The sequence below is a fragment of the Callithrix jacchus genome, chromosome 12 (genome assembly GCF_049354715.1).
Source record: "Callithrix jacchus isolate 240 chromosome 12, calJac240_pri, whole genome shotgun sequence".
NCBI lineage: Eukaryota > Metazoa > Chordata > Mammalia > Primates > Cebidae > Callithrix > Callithrix jacchus.
This window is the reverse complement of record NC_133513.1, coordinates 120293657-120314134: the sequence shown is the minus strand read 5'-3', so window position 1 is coordinate 120314134 and position 20478 is coordinate 120293657. Positions and strand designations below refer to the sequence as shown.

The following is a 20478-nucleotide window of genomic DNA, read 5'->3' as shown; positions in this document are numbered from 1 at the left end:
TAGATGATCAGTAAATACCTGCTAAATTAACAGATAATTCAGTTAGTCAATCAATTTCTGAATATTTCTATATACATGAACATGGCTCCCCACCCAAATCTTATGTTCTATTGTAAATAATCCTCAATGTTGGAGGTGGGTGGATCGTTCATGAATGGTTTAGCACCATTCCCTCAGTGCTGTTCTGATGGTGGCGAGTGCGTTCTCACAAGATCTGGTTGTTTAAAAGTGTAGTGTGTAGCACCCCCGAACACCCGTTCTCTTCTTCCTGCTCTAGCTGTGTGAAGTGTTGGCTCCCGCTTTGCCTTCTGCCATGATTGTAAGTTTCCTGAGGCTTCCCCAGAAGCAGAAGCCACTACGCTTCCTGAACAGACTGTAGAACTGTAAGACAATTAAATCCCTTTTCTTTATAAATTATCAGTCTCAGGTATTTCCTAATAGCAATGCGAGAATCGACTAATGCATACATGATGCCATTAAAGATCACAGAAGATGAAAAGACCAATAAGACATGTGCTCTATGCCCTCAATGAGCTGGGAATACATCACCTGCCTACCATTGTCAGAGAGGAAATGCAGAATCAAGCCTTGTTTCCCATTTGACAGATGAGAACACAAATGTCTTGTTTCCCATTTGACAGATGATCCACGTCATCAGGATCCTGTCTCCTAAGATGAAACACAATGCTGTCCAACCCTTGTTCATGTCACGGGTGACATGCTGTGCCACCAGGCTCCCTTCTACTTGTGACTGTAGGACACACACACTCCATAGCTGCTCCTTTTCAGGTTCTTTTTTAATAAATATTCTGGGCTTCACTGATATTTTACTAAGGTTGAAAACTATTGCTGAGAAAATGTGTTCCAAATGTGAATGGCATATTACAAAGAGTCAAACTTACTTTTTCCTCTTGTAACCTTTCCTCCACTTGTTTAGAAGCTATTTCATGAGCTCTGAAGAGACTAATTGTACTAGTTAATTCTGGATCCAAAATATTCCCGTCTTCATCTCTAACCACCAGGTCCAAATCTAGAATTCTAGAACAACAAGAATTTAGAAGTTCATGGACACAAGACAAGAGGGTTTTATTTTCTAGCACAACTTCCACCACAGCAACTAAGCATGTGAAAACATCCTAGAGGGCTGGTCACAGTGGCTCATGCCTGTAATCCCAGCACTTTGGGAGGCCAAGGCGGGCGGATCACGAGGTCAGGAGTTTGAGACCAGCATGACCAGCATGACCAACATGGCAAAACCCCATCTCTACTAAAAATACAAAAATAAGCCAGGCATGTTGGCGGTTGCCTGTAATCCCAGCTACTCAGGAGGCTGAGGCAGGACAACTGCTTGAACTCCGGAGGTGGAGGTTGCGGTGAGCCGAGATCACGCCACTGCACTCCAGCCTGGGTAACAAGAGCAAGGCTCTGTCAAAAAAAAAAAAATCCTAGAAAGTTGGGTTTGCCCACAAATATTAGGAACTTACAATTTTTGGAGATTGCTTTAACTCAAAATGTGTCACATTGGAAGAAGTAAAAAAAATAATTCCTCAATTTTTACTTCCACTGCAATCAACAGTGACCCTGGCTTCTAATGAGAAGTTTTACAGATCTACAAGGCCCAAGTAAAATATGTATTACTAATTATTACACAAAATATGAAAAGTTTCAAGCCACACTATTTGTGTGTGTGAGACAGAGTCTCATTCTTGTTGCCCAGGCTAGAGTGCAGTGCAACGATCTCTGCTCACTGCAACTTTTGTCTCCCAGGTTCAAGTGATTCTCCTGCCTCAGCCTCTAGAGCAGCTGGGATTACAGGCGTGAGCCACCGCGCCCGGACTAAGGCACACTACATATGTGCGCGTGCGCATACACACACACACACACACACATTCACCTATATATGCAATTTCATATACATCCATCAACCCAAACACAAAGCTGGCAGTTGTGACATCATCACTGAGTTAAGGGAGAGAGGGAAGAAAACTCAGAGGAGAGAGCTACCCACCGCCTTATTTACTCCCCACTGACCCTGGCAGGTCCCCGGCACATCTCCCCTCCTACTTCGAGTCCGTTCTAGTCCTTACATTAGGCCACAGGAAGATTTTCAATACAGAAGTCCTATTGTGTGTGGACACCAAACATATGAATATGATCTACAATAAGGTTAAGCAACTTTCTGGCCAGATGGCTAAATGTAGTCGCCAACTAAAAACACCAGCAACATCCAGCTAATACGTCTGTCCAGCCTATACCAGTGCATACTTTAGGGAACGTTCTCTCTGATTCCTCAAATCCAACAAAATTGTCAGGTGTTTTTTTACCTGACAATTATATTAAAAATACAGTTTTCATTTAAGGAACACAGACAACTGTGTAACCAAAGAGTTCAAGAGCTGTGATCTGGCAGTATGTTCTGGCTTTCCTGTTAATAAAACATGCAGGTCTTAGGGCAGAAAACTAACTGCAGATGCCTCTCACCCTACTGTTGGGATTATACCCCTGTAATTAACAAGCCAATGGAAGCAGGCTTTTTTAACAATATGAAAAAGAGAGTCATTTGAAAGAATGATAAATTTTAATTAGAGAACATCTTTATAGTTACAAATTAAAGAGGAAAGTTGAATTGCCCATAAACGCTCCATCTAGAAAAACTACCAGGAGACGTGGAGTCTCCAGGTCACACACCCTAAAGCTAGATATGCGCCTGCCAGCAGCTCAAACACAGTCTTTGGGGTTTCGCTCAACCCCTATACCCCTGGGAAGGCAAATACAGAAACCTCACTTTTTCCTTTTAATATCTATTGAGCAAATTCCACTGATGGTGAAGCAGGAGGACCAACTGGGCCTGTCAACAGCATCAGGGTAAAGAGACTTTAAACAAATAGAGGCTTTTTGCACTGCATGAAAACAGCTTCAGTGGCTGCAATGTAAGCGGGGTGCCTCAAGACTAGAAAGACATCTGGAGAAAATTTAGAAAGCATTTTAAGGTCTCATTACTTATCTTTGCAACATGTCTCACTAATAAGGCAAGCTCCTCCCTCCCAAATACTACTCCTTATCCTACCCCTGAACCAGCCCCTAGGAGTGTGCTGGTATAGGCGGGGTCAGTGAGTGTGTGGGCGGGGTCAGTGAGTTGTGGGCGGGGTCAATACTGGTATGGGCGGGGTCAGTGAAGGTATCCACCTGGTTCGTGCTGGTGTGGGCGAGGTCAATACTGGTATGGGCAGGGGTCAGTAATGCATGGATAGAGTCAGTACTACTGTGGGTAGAGCAAATGTTTATGGGGGTGTGGCCACTTCTGGTATAGGCATGATCAGTTCTGGTGTGGGCAGGTAAATGCTGGTGCCAGGGTAGCTACAAAGCACCAGCTTAGGAGGCCCAGCCAGTAGGTCCTGCAGGCCATGCAGAATTGGGCTCCCTCAGGGAATACACAAGGGGACAGCCCTGTGCCAGCCTGCTGTGCACTTGCTGCCACGTCATAACCTCACACCTGCCGGGGCAGACAGTCAGACCCATTGCACAGAGGAGGAAACCTAAGCTGGGAGAAGTTATTTATTAAGAGCCCAGAGCCTCGGTGCTGTGTCAGAACTCTCCCATGGCAGGGCCATGTTGCTTCCAGAATGCCACATGCAAACCATCATACGAAGTGGCCTGTCCAGCCAACCCTTCTACATGTTGTTCTCAACAACCAGTGTGCAGCTGGTTCTGAATGGAAGTGAGTTTCCATTACAAAGGTGTGAGTTACCACAGCAAGGCAACGAGAGAGGAAGTCCATGGAGGCCTAATGCACCTATGAGCACCGGCTGGGAACCCCTACAACAACCTGAAATCATGTGCAGAACTGTGTGTGTGTGTCTGTCTGTCTGTGTCGGGGGGTCTGTGTGCCTGTGTGCGTGTACTTTGTACATACATTTTTCTAGAGATATGGTCCAAGACCTTCATCACATTCTCAAATAGTTCCCCCAAACCCTCCACCCAGGCTAAAAATAAGTAAATTAAAAAGGCAAGAATGCCTCAGTAATGAATGCAAAAGACACAAAAGACCTTTTCCTTATTAAATACACCTACCTTAAAATCAAACATTCAACAGTGTGATATCATTTAGGTTTTCTGAAGGAAGGACTAGGAAGGTATGTGCAGAGTGCTGGGCTTTGGAGAAATCATGAAGGAGCCTGGAGATCCTTCATAAAAAAACTATGTTATTAAGGATTGTATTTCCTATCAAAGTAGTAAATTGCATTTGTAAACACTTCCTTCCTTAACTCGATTGTTCCATGATACAATGTACTTTGCTAGCTTCCTGCGGCCAAATGAAGCAGGTGGTCTCTGAACGTAAGTTTAAATTATGATACTCCAATAGAAAATCAAATCAAAGCTCCAAAAGTTTGCTTTTTTAAGCAGGTGGTCTTGAAATGGGTTTTACTGCAACAATAGCTAATATCTCAGGCTTTCTGGAAAAAAAAAAAAACCTCTCCCACAGCAATTCGAATTCAAACCCTGTATCTTGCTCATAACGTTGGTTTAAGAAATTTTTCACACTTCAAAACATAAATTACCAGATAATTATGTGATAACTTTGATTTTACAGAAAGGTTCATTGATTTACCCCGACTTCTTTCTGTGGAATGGCTGAAGCAAACCCCTTCCCTTTTCTGACTTCCACATTCCAATGTGTAAAATAAGGGGGTTGAGTTAAACCAGAAGTTTTCCAAATTCGCTGTCCAGTACAACCCAACTCTATTTTAAGAACTGAGGTTTCCGGCTGGGCACGGTGGCTCACGCCTGTAATCCCAGCACTTTGGGAGGCCGAGGCAGGCAAATCACTTGAGGTCAGGAGTTCAAGACAGTATTTATCAACATGGAGAAACCCTGTCTCTACTAAAAATACAAAATTAGTCAGGCATGGTGGTGCATGCCTGTAATCCCAGCTACTCAGGAAGCTGAGGCAGGAGAATCGCTTGAACCCAGGAGGCAGAGGTTGCGGTGAGCCGAGATCGCACCGTTGCAGTACAGTTGGGGCAACAAGAGTGAAACTCTGTCTCAGAAAAAAACAACCAACCTGAGATTTCCAGTCAGCATCCCAGATATCACAAATCAGAGCCTTAAGGGGTAAGTCTCAGGATTCTACATTTCAACAGCTATCGAAGTGATTCTGATACAGAAGAGCATTTGGGAACCATGTGACCAGATACTTTTCAAGGCTTCTTGCAGCTCTGCTATTCTATGAAAAACCAAATATTATCAGGTGGAAAAGAGCATGGCCTCATTCTGGTTATAGAACCCAGCAGAATTAGGATCAGAGCAGCTTGTTTCCTTTCAGCATCAAAAAATACATGCTAACAGTAGACAGTACAGCTGCAGGCAGGGGTGAGCAGTAAAGCCATTCACGCAGCGCTAGGGGGATGCCTGCTCTGGATGGGAACTTTGGTAAGAGACATAATTGCACAAAGCAACTATTTGTTGTTTATCTGCAGTGAAATTTAACTGGCTATATTTCTGTGTTTCTGTTTGTGAAATCTGGCAAACCAACACAGGTGACAAACTTTCCATGATCTAATGTCCACTCCAACTCTCAGAACTTGGGATTCCGTGGAAAGAAACCTGTTGCTTGTCGCTACACAAGGCACTCCCAGATCTGAACTCAAAGTCAAAAATGGTGATCAGAAAGTAAAAGTTCCTTCCAATGGAAGTAATGATGGGGTCCCCTCCAGAACAGTGAAAATGACAGGCTCTCTGGCTTCTTGACTCTGTCACTTGAAGAATGACAAGGTTTCAAGAATGGCTCACAAGATTCCCTAGTTCAGAATCCAATGGAAAATACCTCATCCTTTTCAAAATGAAAAACATGCCGTTACTTTGATGGTAGGAATTGTGTTTTATGATCAAATGTGATCTTGGTCTCCTGAAGGCTTATAGTGATGTTGTTACATTGGATAATTTAAGCGTGAAGTCATCTTTCAAGTAAACAAACCTGTTTCCATAGTCAATTTTGGCTGTGACCTTCTTCTTCAGTTCTTTGAGCTCATCCTGCGGCAGAGTTCCAGAGAGAATTTGTGATCGCCATTCAATAAGGTCATAGATCATGTGCCGCACACTTCGAAACATCTCCCTGTTATCTTGCTACACGGGGGAGAAAACCCAATCATAAAGATTTTGTTATAAAACAGCATTGTGGAGATGGCAAAGAATGGATATCTCTTCAAATACACACGAGGCGTAAGTACCATATCATGAGATTTAGTTCATGTTGAATTAAAAGGTGCTATCAGCATAAACTGGAACATATTATATAGAATTCAGTTTCCATGAGATATTAAAAGAATAAAAACTAATGCCTAATCCCCAAGATTTCACCCAACATTCTATGGCCCACTGAAGCAAAAAGGTGATCGATCTGGCCAGAGGCTAGACCTTGAGGCTCCACACCTGCTTGTGAGCTTCCTGCATCTGGATCAGAGATGGGCAGCTCTTAAAGCTCCTCCAGAATTCGTCTGAGCCTAAAGATCTGAATCCTACAACCTGCATACGGTCTTCAGAACACCCTGCACCTGGACCCTTCTCAGCACACTGAGGACCTGAACTCATCAACCTTGTTCTCAGCTGAGCTACAGGGAAGAAGAGGCATCCCACACGCTGTGGTGTGTCCAACCCACAGGAGACACTTCTGCAAGAGGCCGAATCTCCATCTACAAACTCTTGGTGCTTTTGTGACAGGAGGAAAATGCAAACAAGATGCCAAACTCACAGTTCTTACCACTTACTAGGAATTTTGATGGGATTGATGGTTCAAAGAAAAGCAACAGTTTGCAGCTAACAATTAAAAGCGTACAACAATCAAGAAGATTAGTGATTACCTGAAGGAAAATAACTCGTGGTTCTTTCCATGAAAAGAAATCTAGGTGGAACATAATGTGATAAAATTCTAAGCACTGCTGGGCTTGGTCGCTCAGAACTGTAATCCCAGCACTCTGGGAGGCAGAGGCGGGAGGATTGCTTGAGCCCAGGAGTTAGACACCAGCCTGAGCAACAAAAGGAGACCTCATCTCTTCAAAAATTAAAAATTGGCTGAGCATGGTGGCTCGTAGGTGTAGTCCCAGCTACTCAGGAGGCTGAGGTGGGAGCATCGCTTAAGCCGGGAGGTCAAGGCTGCAGAGGGCTGTGATTGTGCCACTGCACTCCAGCCTGACTGCAGAGCATTCCATGTCTCAAAAAATGAATAAATAAAAGATACCTAAATGACATTGTCCCTTTAAAACATTAAATGTGCTCACTGCTACTTTTTTAGAAAACTCTCCTTCTACATATCTGAACCACATACCTCACTGTGGCATTCAACCTTCTTTCTAGGAGTTTCTGATATCCACACCGCCTTCTCTTATCCATTGCTCTAAGGTATCAACTATCTAAAATCCTTAATATTTTGCTAATATCTACAATGACAGAGTAGAACAAAAAATGCATATATATATATATATATTTTTTTTTTTGAGAAGGGGTCTCACTCTGTTACCCAGGCTGGAGTACAGAGGCATAATCTAAGCTCACTTCATTGCAACCTCTGCCTTCCTAAGAGATTCTCCTGCCTCAGCTTCCCCAGTAGCTTGGACTACAGGGGTGCACCACCATACCCAGCTACTTTTTCTATTTTTAGTAGAGATGGGTTTTCGCCATGTTGGCCAGGCTGGTCTCAAACTCCTGACCTCAGGTGATCCATCCCCCTCAGCCTCCCAAAGTGTTAGGATTACAGGCATGAGCCACCGCACCCAGCCCATATAAAAATATTATAACCATGTTTTGGCTTGGCTTTCTTTGCACAAATCCAACAATGTAAGTCCATCAAAGGCAAATTTAAGTTTTGTAAAAGGAAACCAAGGTGGTCATCATTACAAATACCTACTCTAGGGTTACAGACTCAAGTAGGTACACTGACTATTAGCATCAACTCCTGTTTGTTTTGTTGCCATATTTTTGTTTAAAAATTGCTAAGTTGAAGATGAAACACTGACTACAAAATTGCTCAGATTTACACAAAACATTCATGGCTAACTTTATGCTTTTAGGTTTCTGAGTACATTTGATGACAATTACTGCAACTGCTTATTACTGTGCATTACAGGAAACCACTGTATAATCAAAAACAGCAAGCCTGCCCAACGAGCAGCTGTGGGACTTTAGGAAGTTTTCTATGTTCTCAAGAAATTAACGTACCGACTTCCTTCCAGAGCCCTTGCCTGGTGATAATAACATTAGCATATGAGAAATCAACACTCTGAATAGAAATACAAGCTTAACAAAAGGTAATCTTCTGCAAATATGAATTTATGTGCAAAGAAATACCCTGAGGGAATATGAAATGGAAGTTGTCAGAGTCTCAACCTCTCTGCATTAATAAGACTTCTTCTGTGATCAGGAGAACTGGACAACTGCACACAAAGCTGGAATGTGAACTACTTCCCTGTCCCTGTCACAAACACAGGTAAATCCAGAAGACTTTGTTGTTGTTCTTAAATGATAAGAGGCATTACCAACTGTCAGACAACATCAAAAAAAGTAGTAATTATCCTCTACTGGATCCTTAAATAAAACACCTATTACTGTTTTAAAGGTGACATCAACACACACTGCCTGATCCCATGCTCCAGGGGCCTGAAAACAACCATATTTCCCCTTCCAACGCAAGGAAAGACGCATCCTACGGTCCCCTCCCTTACAACTCACTGTAATACACCCAAATACACTGCAGGTCCAAGGGCACAGGGCCCCCAACAGTGGCTAAACTCTCAGCCATGTCCTTGGCCCTTTCAGAGTAAAACCCTGTCTCAGAAGCTCTGCTTTTAAGGTTCCCTGAGAAAGAAAAACATCCCATCGGTATATCAGGGTCAAAAAGTCCACTCTCTATTTCTAAGCTTTGAATGAATATCTCATTTTCTCACCACGTAGAGCTGCCTCCAGATGGTGGACCACTCTCGGAGAGTCGTGGTGACTTCCTGGATGAGGGGGAGGTCACCCGGGATGACCGTTTCATGTTGCCTGGGAGGAAAGAAGGAAAGAGCAGTTGAGTCCACGGTTTCACTGCCTGCTGTGAGCTGTGCCTGGTAAATTTCACATCTAGGCCATAGAGTTCAGTATTTAAGCAAATGAGAAGAAAATCTACAAATAAGACTGCGTTCACACATACAAATACATACGTCCCTAGGAATGACAAGTTATATTTGTACACAGCGTGGGAAGGTTCATACATTACCCTGCACGTAAGCCATCCACCTCATATGTCAAGGTAAGATGAAGGAGGCAAATAATATTCCATTAAAAGTCTACATACAGAACGTCAAGGTCTGGCAAAAGTAAGGTATATTCATAATATGTGTACCCATCTATCTTAAAGATGCCATAAATTATAGCCAGTCCATGTGGCATTAAATTGCAGTTTGGGTTAAGGTGATTTTTACATTTTCCATCATGTATAAAACTCATTACATGACAATACAGGAAGCGGTTGTCCTTGGCGAAATACAAGAGAGGTTACAGCTTCCAAATGTCTGTGGTTACTCTATCTGATTTCAACTCTCATTAAACTTTTTTTTTTTTTTTTTTGGAGACGGTGTCTCGCTTTGTCACTCAGGCTGGAGTGCAGTGGCGCAATCAGAGCTCACTGTAATCTCCGCCTCCCAGATTCAAGCAATTCTTCTGCCTCAGCCTCCCTAGTAGCTGGGATTACAGGTGCATACCACCACACCCAGCTAATTTTTATATTCTTAGTAGAGATAGGGTTTTACCATGTTGGCCAGGCTGATCTTGAACTCCTGACTTCAGGTGATCCGCCCGCCTCAGCCTCCCAAAGTGCTGTGATTTATAGGCATGAGCCACCATGCCCAGCCCCTTGACTTAATCTTACTCATTACCTATCTATGTGCTGGTGTTCATCATATCGACCATTGCTTTCTGGGCATGTGCTCTGGGCTGGGGACTATGCTGAGTAAGACTCAGCCTACTGAGGGCTGGGGAAGAGAATGCATTGTGGCTAGTGCAGTTAGGCTAGCTGGCCCTAGAGGTTCTCTGTGTGTCCTCAATAGGCAAGAATGTGGCTGGCATGGAATGCCGAGGAATAGGTCCCACCTACATCCCCTGATGTGCACAGAGCCCAGGCCTGTGGAAGGACTCCTGACTGTGGCTCACAGTGGGGGATCAGGCCTGCAATTACTTATTGATAGCAGAGGGAAGGATCCCAAAGCAAGAGACCATGGCGATCCTCAAAGGACGGTGATTTCCTGGATAGGTCCAGAACCAGACGTCAGAGGAAAGAGTGCAGGTGAGATCATCCCCTAGAAAACTTTTATTAAGAATGACCCTGGGGGGGGTGTGGTGGCTCGAGCCTGTAATCCCAGCTCTCTGAGAGACCGAGGCGGGTGGATCACAAAGTCAGGAATTTGATACCAGCCTGGCCAACATGGCAAAACCCTGTCTCTACTAAAACTACAAAAATTAGCCAGGCTTCGTGGTGGACACCTGTAATCCCAGCTACTTGGGAGGCTGAGGCAGGAGAACCACTGGAACCTAGGAGGCGGAGGTGGCAGTGAGCCAAGATGGTGCCATTGTACTCCAACCTGGGCGACAAGAGCAAGACTCCATCTCAAAATAAAGAAATAAATAAAATAAAAAAAGAATGATCCTTTGGGCTGAGCACAATGGCTCATGCCTATAATCCCAGTGCTCTGGGAGGCCAAGGCAGGTGGATCACCTGAGGTCAGGAGTTCAAGACCATCCTGGTCAACATGGTGAAACCCCATCTCTACTAAAAAAAAAAAAAAAAATACGAAAAATTATCTGGGCATGGTGGTGCAGGCCTGTAATTCCAGATATTCGGAAGGCTGAGGCAGGAGAATCACTTGAACCCGGGAGGCAGAAGTTGCAGTAAACCAAGATTACACACCATTGTACTCCAGCCTGGGCAATAGAGCAAGACCCCATCTCAAAAGCAAAAAAAAAGTGACCCTTTCATGAGCCACCATCAGTGTCTATCTACTGAAGAACCTGACTATTAAAACAGCCCTGCCAGGGGTGTCCCCAGGCTTCCCAGTAAGGATACTGATGGAAATGTGGTCCATTACATGCTAAGGCATCATCCCTACAAAGTCTGCAGGGAGTAACTTCCTTCCGCTCACAGTGTGAGGATCTGCAACAGCAACCGGACTGCTTTCATCTTATGGATCCTGGGCTGAGTCCACTGGGCACTCCTCACACTGGCTCCGGCAAGTATGGAGCTCAGTGGACCTCCCTTCCACCATGTGAATAGAGCCTCAGTACATTTAGCACATCCTGCTGTTGGTTCTGGTTCCTCCTTAGGTTCCTCCCTTCTGGTAGGCCCAGTCGATCTCTTGGATTAACATGCCAGCTGGCAATTGAATGAGAGGTCAAGAGACAAGTCATGGCTGGAGGTCCTGATGTGACCATCACCACAGAGACAGATACTAACGCATTTGATCTGTCTTTATTGTCTTATCTTTGTTACCACCTTGTTACCTGCCGGGGTTCACGAATATGTAACTCCAAAAATGCCTGCCTCACAGGGCTGCTGGTAAGACTGAGGGCAAGAGCATCAAAGCAGAGCATCTTTAAGAATGAATGGGGCTGGGCGCAGTGGCTCATGCCTGTAATCCCAGCACTTTGGGAGGCTGAGGCAGGTAGATCACCTGAGGTCACGAGTTCGAGACCAGACTGGCCAATATGGCAAAACCCTGTCTCTACTAAAAATACAAAAATTAGCCAGGCATGTTGGCATACGCCTATAATCCCAGCTACTTGGAAAACTGAGACCAGAGAATCACTTGAACCCAGGAGGAGGAGGTTGCAGTGAGCAGAGATCATGCCACTGCACTCCAGACTGGGTGACAGAGCGAGACCCCATCTCAATAAAAAGAAAGAATGAATGGATGAATGGGATAGAGGGGAGTGGGGAGATGCTGAGTCAAAGGGATACCAAGTTTCTCTCAGATAGGAAAACGAAGTTCAACAGATCTATCCTACACCAAGGTGACTACAGTCAACAGCAATGTACTGTATATTCGAAATTGCTGAGAGTAGAATTTAAGTGTTCTCACTACAAATAAATAAGTACGTAAGGTATTGCACACGGAATTAGTTTGATTTAGCCATTCCACAAGGAATACATACTTCAAAACATCATGTTGTACACCACAAATACATACAATTTTTATTTGTCAAATCTAAAAAAATAATTTTTTGGTGATCCAATAACTTTGGGAGGCCAAGGCAGGCAGATCACTTAAGGTCAGGAATTCAAGACCAGCCTAGCCAACATGGTGAAACCCCATCTCTACTGGAAAAAAAAAAAATTAACTGGGCATGGTGGTGCATGCCGACAGTCCCAACTACTGGGGAGGCTAAGGTAGGAGAATCGCTTGAACCTGGGAGGCCGAGGTTACAGTGAGCCAAGATCTCACCACTGCACTCCAACCTGGATGATAGAGCGAGACTCCGTCTAAAAGAAAATACAAAATAATAATTTTTCTTTGAAAAGCAAATGAATGGGACATAGCAGATGCTCACCCAACGGTGGGAATGATTCTCATTAGTTACTTGGCTGCCCAATTGAATGAGAGGTCAAGAGACAAGTCATGGCTGGAGGTCCTGATGTAAGCATCACCCATAGAGACAGATCAGCCGAAGAGGGGATGCAACAGAGGCTGTGTCAATCAGGGAGGGGCAACGAGGAAGCAGGAGAAGGCCAGGACAGCACCCTCAGAGGTGAACAGGGGGCAGAGAAGATGGTGATGCACCTGAGCAGCAGGTCAGCATAACAAGAAAAAGAGGAAGAGAGCATCGGAGTTAAGGGGAGCTTTCAGGGAAGCGGGGACCAACAGTGTACAATGTTGCAGTAGAGCTCCAGGGGCGGAAGATGAGAAGACACTGTGAAGCCTGGACACGAGCAGGCATTGCTAACCATGTCAGTACCGGGGAAAAGGTGTGGGACAAAATGCAAATTGCTTTGGTTATGGGGGAATAGGTACAGAATCAATGGTAAATGGCATATAGTAGTCATTTGGGATGTCTGACAATGAATGAAGGCTAGCCTCCAGAGGAAGAGAGACAAAGCAAGAGAGACACTGTGGGAGAGACCACATGAGAGAGAGCCTTGCAAGAGAGAGCCTTCAGGAGAAAGACAGAGCCTGCAAGAGACAGATCACGCGAGAGAGAGACCATGCAGAAAACAGAGCGTTACAAGGGAGCCTGCAAGACAGAGACCACATGAGAACAAAATGTAAGAGACCAGCAAGAGACAGATCCTGCAAGAGAGAAAGAGAGACTCTCCGAGGGAGACAGGATAATAAATTTGGAGAGCAAGAAGGCAAGGAGAGGTGAGAGGAAAGCATGGTGCACACTGGCACCGGAGAGGAAAAAGGACCAGGAGAAGAAGGAAAGGGAGAAGTCTACGACGACCTGGAGGAAAACAAGAGGGATGAGATCACCTGTCAAGCCTGAAGGCCGGCTTTCTTCAGGGAGAGAGCTGTTGGGAAGATAGGCTTGAGTGGCCGCCACGAGGGAGACAGACAGAGCCAGGTGATGAGTGCGGGGAGCAATCCCAGTCAACCCAAGGCAGCGGCGGGGAAATTGTTTCTAAACTGCTCATTTCGCCATAGCTCTATGCATTTGCCCACAGAGGGGCACCTTGGAACAGAAGGCCCAGGAAGAGGAGCCAAATGTGTATCCGCCTGCCTGTCTGGCTAGTGTGACTACTTACGGACACTTGGAATAACCTGTCCTTCATTTTATCATGCTTCATAATTACATTTTACATATATTCTTTTGTATACAGAAAAGTGCTTTTTAAATGATCATATACAGTCTGTGCTGTTAAGGATTCTAACACAGAAATAAAGCACACTTTATTCAGTTACTTCCACAGAGGGAAAGTTTCAACTTTATCTTCCCTTTAAGACACTGCATACAAAACACTTTATCTGTCTGAAAAGTACCCTACTGCAGGTCATCACCATTCATGCCTCTAAATTATGTTCTTCGTTTTAATTATGCAGCATGGAACTCTGGCACCCAAACGGTCCTTTTCATATGTTAAAAGTACAGTGCTTGGAAAGGCAATTTTTTAATCAGCCAAAGAGATGTCATTATGCAGTAATCATATGATTAGTAATTTTATAATTTACATATTTAACTGAGTGTGAAGGTACAGCAGAGACAAAAACAGAAAACATTTTCATGTTCCTTCTTCCAAGTTCACACCTGGCTATTCATTTGCCATTCCTGCCTAATGGGCTCCTGTTCTAGAAGTGTCCTTTTAATGATCTTATACATCAGTTTTATAACCTCTAGGAAACATACGTCACAATTAGACAAAATGTAAATTCAGCCATGTCCCAATTTAACAACTGTTGCTTCACCCTAAACTCCATTTGTATCACGGCCTGCAATGTCTTTCCAAAAAAATGGGACTCAGAGCTGGGGGGCTTTGAAGTCTCTGTCAAATGGAGTCTGTAGCTCATGGAGGAAGCACAGGGCACCAGGGCAAGTGCTTCCCAATAGTGACCCCACGTTCAAGGACAGTGACTGCAAGTGTGGTGCTGGCTTCAGACTCTATAAAGGATCAAAGCTGCGTTAAACACAACTCTGAACCACAAGACCCCTTTGTCTCCCCAAAATTCCTGTCCCACTGGAGTCAATCACACCCATTGTCTTGACCCTCTCCTATTACCCCAGCATACGAAAGAGCAGAAAGGTCAAATATAGTAACTGCAATTCTTCATTTAAACATCAAGACCAGACTCACCCTTTTCCTTCAACAATCGCTTCTTTAAGATGAATATATGAAGCAGGAAATATGCCCTTTGGGAGAAATAAAAAACAGTGGCTTTTATTATCAATAGGATTGCTGATTACAAATCAAACAATAGTCCCCAAAAAGGTGGGGCGAGAGGTGACTAGATCGCTAGTAATTTTTTAAGTCTTATGCTAAGCCCCACATACAACATATCAAAGAAACACGAAGTAGAAAAGACAGCAACTCAATCAACTTGTACTGCAGAGTCTGCAGATGTCTTAGAAGAAAGCAGATGACAGACTTGCAAAGGAAAAAGTCCACAAAGATGCAGGCGATTCGCAGGCTGCTCCATAGATCACACCCTTTCGGCCTCAACACAGGCAGACCAAAAGGCCAGCTGATGCCTCACAACAATTTGTGATGATGGGCTCCTCGTTCAAAATGATGAAAGCTGGTATTATACCACCAATGGTCCCTTGTGCGCTGACCATGTACCCAGACCCACGGGGACTTTCTCAGAGACCTCCCAAACATGTAAAATACAGGAAGGCGGGCCGAATTTTGCCCAATCTGCACAATACCTGGGGACACACCCTAGCTTCTACTGATAAGGTGGCCTTCATCTCTCAAGTGCAATGCACATGCGAACCCAAGAGAAGGAAGCCTGGGGCGGAGTTTCTCAACAGGACACTCAGCATCAGGCACAGTCTGTGAAGTGCCAGGAGGAACTTTATCAAGAGTTTGGGTCCTAGGCCAGGAGCAGTGGCTCACGCCTACAATCTCAGCACTTTGGGAGGCCGAGGTGTGTGGATCACTTGAGGCCAGGAGTTCAAGATCAGCTGAAACTCCATCTCTACTAAGTATCTAAAAATCAGCCGGGTGTGGTGATGCATGCCTGTAATCCCAGCTACTTGGAAGGCTGAGGCAGGAGAATCGCTTGAACCCAGGAGGTGGAGGTTGCAGCGAGCAGAGATCCTGCCACTGCACTCCAACCTGGGTGACAGAGCAAGACTCTGTCTCGGAATTTTAAAAAGTTAGGGTCCTGCTTCCTAAGCAAGGAAAATAACTCCCTTAGTGGAGTAAAGCAGAGGCCAGCAAAGGCAGGCAAGAAATGGGGCAAGAGGGCTTGGGTCTTGGGCAGTGCAACGCAAGCCGGCTACCACTTCCTACATGAGATTTAGTGCGAGCGGCAGAAATCAATTCAGTGGCACCCCTGTGGCCTTAAGGCACCTGTTGTGGGAAGGGGAGCATCTGCTGGGTTTCCCTGGCATCCAGCCCTGAAGAATGCAGAAACCAAACTACTAATCAAGCTTGGAAAGGGCAAGGGGCATGCAGGGGGCTGAACGGTCCAGCAGGCACCAATGATTCATGTTGCTTCTGCCAACCAGGAAAGTGGCCAAATTCCATATAAAGAAGAATTACCACACAGAGGGAAGGCATCGGGCAGAGAGTCAGAGGCTGAGCAACAAAGAAGGCTGGGCCGTGCACAGAGGCTCACACCTGCAACCAGCACTTCAGGAGGATCACTTCAGCCTAGGAGCCTAGGAGCTCACCACCAGTCAGGGCAAGATGGTGAGACCCCATCTTTGCAAAGATTTTTTACAAACTAGCTAGGCATGGTGGTGTGCACCTGTAGTCCCAGCTCTTTGGGAGGTTGAGGGAGGAGAATCCACTGACCCCAGGAAGTTGAGGTGGGAGTGACCTGTGATCACACCACTGCACTCCAGTCTGAGCCACAAAGCAAGACCCCGACTCCAAAAAAATAAAGCATTAATTAAAAAAAAAACGAAGTCTGAAAGGACGTAATGCTGGGTTGCTGCGTTCAGGTCCTGATTATCTGGGAAACCTCCAAATCCCAGGGACACCCTGGGTGTCTTTCCATGATGGCCACAGGTATCTACTAAGATGGGGGGAAAAAAACGAAAAACCAATCCCAGCCCTGTCCATGTCCACAAGCAGAGACAACCCTCAATCTCAGCAAACTCACTGGAGACTCAAGAAGCCACAGGAAGGACAATGACTGCGTGAGTCTGGACACACCTGCGGGTTTGAAATGAGCCGCTTCCGTCGGGCCTGTTCGGCAACCCCCTGATCCACTGCACACTTAGAACTACGGGAAAGTTGTTTACAGGCACGTGGTATCAGGATTCCTAGGGCCCACATTCCTTTTCTGCTACCGCCTGGGAGGCCCCTTACAAATTTACATCTCTGTAAGGCTTGGATTTCCTCATCTACCAATGGAGATCTTATATGGAAAAACAGTTACGCCCTACCCAGCTCTACTGTGTCAATGAGTTAGGATGTCATGGCGTGCAGGTGTAGTGCAAAAGTACTATGATTCAGGGAGGCGCCGGGGGAACGGAAGAGATCTCAAATTGGAGAATGTGATAACAAATACCAAGTAAGGTTAAAAGAAAAAGGAACAGCTTGCCTGGGGCACGTCCAGCTCAGGACACATCCAACCCAGGATGCATCTAGCCCAGGACGGGACAGCCATGTTCTATGTAGGAGTGGGATGGGGGAGGGGCATATTAGTCCATGATCCTAATCTCTTATTACTAAAGTTTTCAACTGCAGCTTCCCCAAATAGAGTTTCATCTGCAGGAATACACTATTTTTTTAAGAGACAGATCTCACTCCACTGTGCCTGGCTGGAATTCACTCTTGACGGTAGAAGGGAAAATCCATGTGAAAACCAAACTCTCCTTGGAGAAATCTATTCCACCATCCACTTGGTTGAATTTGATCTTGTCCAGACCTCAAGGCTGTAGGGCACTGGATGTGTAGAGGATGTCTGAGGTCAGCAGGTGGAGGTGAGGGGTCCTGGTCCCAATTTGCAGATCTGGTTCACCAATTTCCTAACAGCGTCTCTCAGGTTAGACATGACTATGCCATAGGAGGGCTGCCATGGGGACCACCCTGTACCCTTCCCAAGTGCTGCTTCTGCGAGAGGATGACCCACTCTGCCCTGCTCAGCAAAGCCTGGGTTAGGGGCTCTGGGGAGAGCAGAGTGGGAAGGCCCTGGCACTTGGCCCACTTGACTTTGGAGGCCTTATTACAGGCTCACATCACAATCGAGAGTCCAGCCCAATGAGGAGATAATGAGAGGCAAATTTAGGACACAAAAGTAAAATGAACCATCAGTCAAGCATAATTAGATATTAAAACCTATCTGTTAACATGGACGGCCCAACCACAGCTTAGAATAGAGGTTACTTCAAAATCATAATGTCATAGAATAAAACAGAAGAGCCATAATTAGGTTCTGTGAAGCTAAGAATGTTAGAGCCACAACAGAACCGCGTACAGGAGTGCCCACCACAATGACCCAAGGGGTAATTACATGTCTTAGTTTCAGAAATTCAAACAACCACTCATGCAAACCGCTTGAGGAGAGCACAACTCCTATCGTCACAGCTTGACTTAGGCAGTGTAAAACAGTTCTATGCGAGAGGGAAAGAGCATGCATGAGCTTTGCAAATTTGCTAATCTACCATTAAGGACAGCATAAGATCGACAACTATCAGCAATCATTTTTTTCTTGAAGTCACTTTACTCAGGTCATTCGCTGACACACACAGGCCTAAAAAGGACACGAAATTCTATCAGGAACAGAAGACAACAGGCCAACACTGTATCACAACCCAGCAATTCACTCACAGAGATGAAGCTACAATTTTTTTTTTAGTCGGAGTCTCGCTCTGTCACCCAGGCTGGAGTGCAATGGTGTGATCTCAGGTCACTGCAACCTCCACCTCCCAGGTTCAAGCAATTCTCGTGCCTCAGCCTCCCAAGTAGCTGGGACTACAGGTGCCCACCACTACACCCAGCTAATTTTCGTATTTTTAGTAGAGATGGTGTTTCACCATATTAGCCAGGTTGGTCTCTTTGTCAGGCTGGTCTCGAACTCCTGACCTCATGATCTGCCCGCCTCAGCCTCCCAAAGTGCTGGGATTACAGGTGTGAGCCACCATGCCCAGCTAAGCTAGAATTCTATGTACACATATTGTTCAGAAGAAAATAATCCAAGGTCGTTCACACCTCTACCCATATGTTTTTTTAAATTCAGAGAAAGAGATATAGAAGTAAAACTCTCAGACACAAATGAGATGGAATTGATTTCCTCTCAAGGTTTGATTTACGAAGAGACACGCACTGTGTTTAAGAAGAACGACTTACCTTCTTAGACTTTTTTCTTAAGGTGTAACCTCGGTACCACCCTACACAAACACAAAGTGGAAACAGTTAGTACAAAGAGGCGTATTAGGGTCCTCACAATACACTCATGATGTGTGCAACTCACTGTCTGGCAGAACCAGAGGTCAGTTTGTCACCAGCATTTTCAATGAGCCCAAGGCTTTGGAGATATACTACATGGTTTCCCAGCATTTCAACAGCGCACCCGGAGCCCGGCTGGCAACCTTAATATGTGGGCCCGGCACACCTTCCCCTCCGTGTCTCACGTGGCTCAGAAGCAGCATTTGAAGTTCAGATACACGGTTCCAAGGGGAAGACTTGTCCTTTCAACCACTGGCCCTGAGTAGGCTCCTTGTGTTTATATTTTGTTGGCTCTCCCTCTGCCTGATTTAGACCAAGGTCTCTCCAAGGGCACATACCAGCATCTCACTGGCCCGAAAGAGAAAACCCGTTGAGAGATGACTTCCTCCTGCTTCAAGACAGGGCACTTTTTCCTGGAGCAGCCACAACCTCACAAAGTACTTCGGTAGCAACGATACAGCCCTCAACCCACAGGAAGCTCCAGGGCCACATAGGGCACCCCTGCCTCTTTGGGTTTGGCCCAGGCTCCACCTCTCCCTCCTTCCAAGTAGTGAGAGAAAGAGAAGAGTAAGAGCAGAAAGAAAGACATACTCCAAGCATCCGCATGCCATGGATACCAAAGAGAAGAGTCCCTTCAACAAAGGACCAGACCCAGCCACACGCCTGGTACCCCTCTAACGCTGAGGACAGAAACTGCCCTGCAAAGACCCCGGGGTCTACAGTCAGTATCCAGTCTCCAAACACCCCACTATTTGTGAGGTCAGATGGATGGTTTTTTAATTACAAACATTCTGAATTCGCTCCCGGCCATCTAGCTTCTGGAAAGCAAAAGCTCAAAGAGGCCAGGTGCAGTGGCTCACACCTATAATCCTAGCACTTTGGAAGGCCAAGGCAGGTGAATCACTTGAGGTCAGGAGCTTGAGACCAGCCTGGCAGACATGGTGAAACCTCATCTCTACTAAAAAATATAAAAATTAGCTGAGCATGGTGGCAAACACCTGAAATTCCAGCTACTCAGGAGCCGGAGGCAAGAGAATTGCTTGACCCCAAGAGGCAAAGGTTGCAGTGAGCTGAGATCATGCCACTGCACTCCAGCCTGGGTGACAGAGCAAGACTCTATCTCTAAATAAAAAAATAAAATGAAATAAAAGCTTAAAGACAAATCCCAACTCTGCCCCACAGGAACGAAAGGACCCTGTCACAGAGTGCACTTGGAAAATGTAAGCTGGGTAAATTCCCAGAGAATAATCGAATATTGGGTTTCTTTACACTATTAATAAGCCAAACCTCAGAAACCAAAGATGTATGAGTTACAGGGCAAGTTCAGACAGATGAAAGCAGGCCACCGTTGCAGCCACTGGTCTCCAACACTCTCAAAGGTGAAAATTTTAACAACCAGGGAT

General features: G+C 45.4%; 1 protein-coding gene across 4 annotated transcripts in view; it reads right to left on the bottom strand.

Annotated features, from left to right (window-relative positions):
• DOCK1 (dedicator of cytokinesis 1) overlaps positions 1–20478 on the bottom strand; it is a 543687-nt gene that overhangs the window by 456587 nt on the left and 66622 nt on the right. For all 4 annotated transcript variants that reach the window (XM_035269471.3, XM_035269473.3, XM_035269472.3 and 1 more), the window contains exons 3-7: positions 18977–19017; positions 14807–14862; positions 8937–9033; positions 5975–6123; positions 903–1038 (exon numbers count right to left, since the gene is read on the bottom strand). In XM_035269471.3, the coding sequence (XP_035125362.1) occupies positions 903–1038; positions 5975–6123; positions 8937–9033; positions 14807–14862; positions 18977–19017 (479 nt within the window). The remainder of the gene's footprint in view (positions 1–902; positions 1039–5974; positions 6124–8936; positions 9034–14806; positions 14863–18976; positions 19018–20478) is intronic.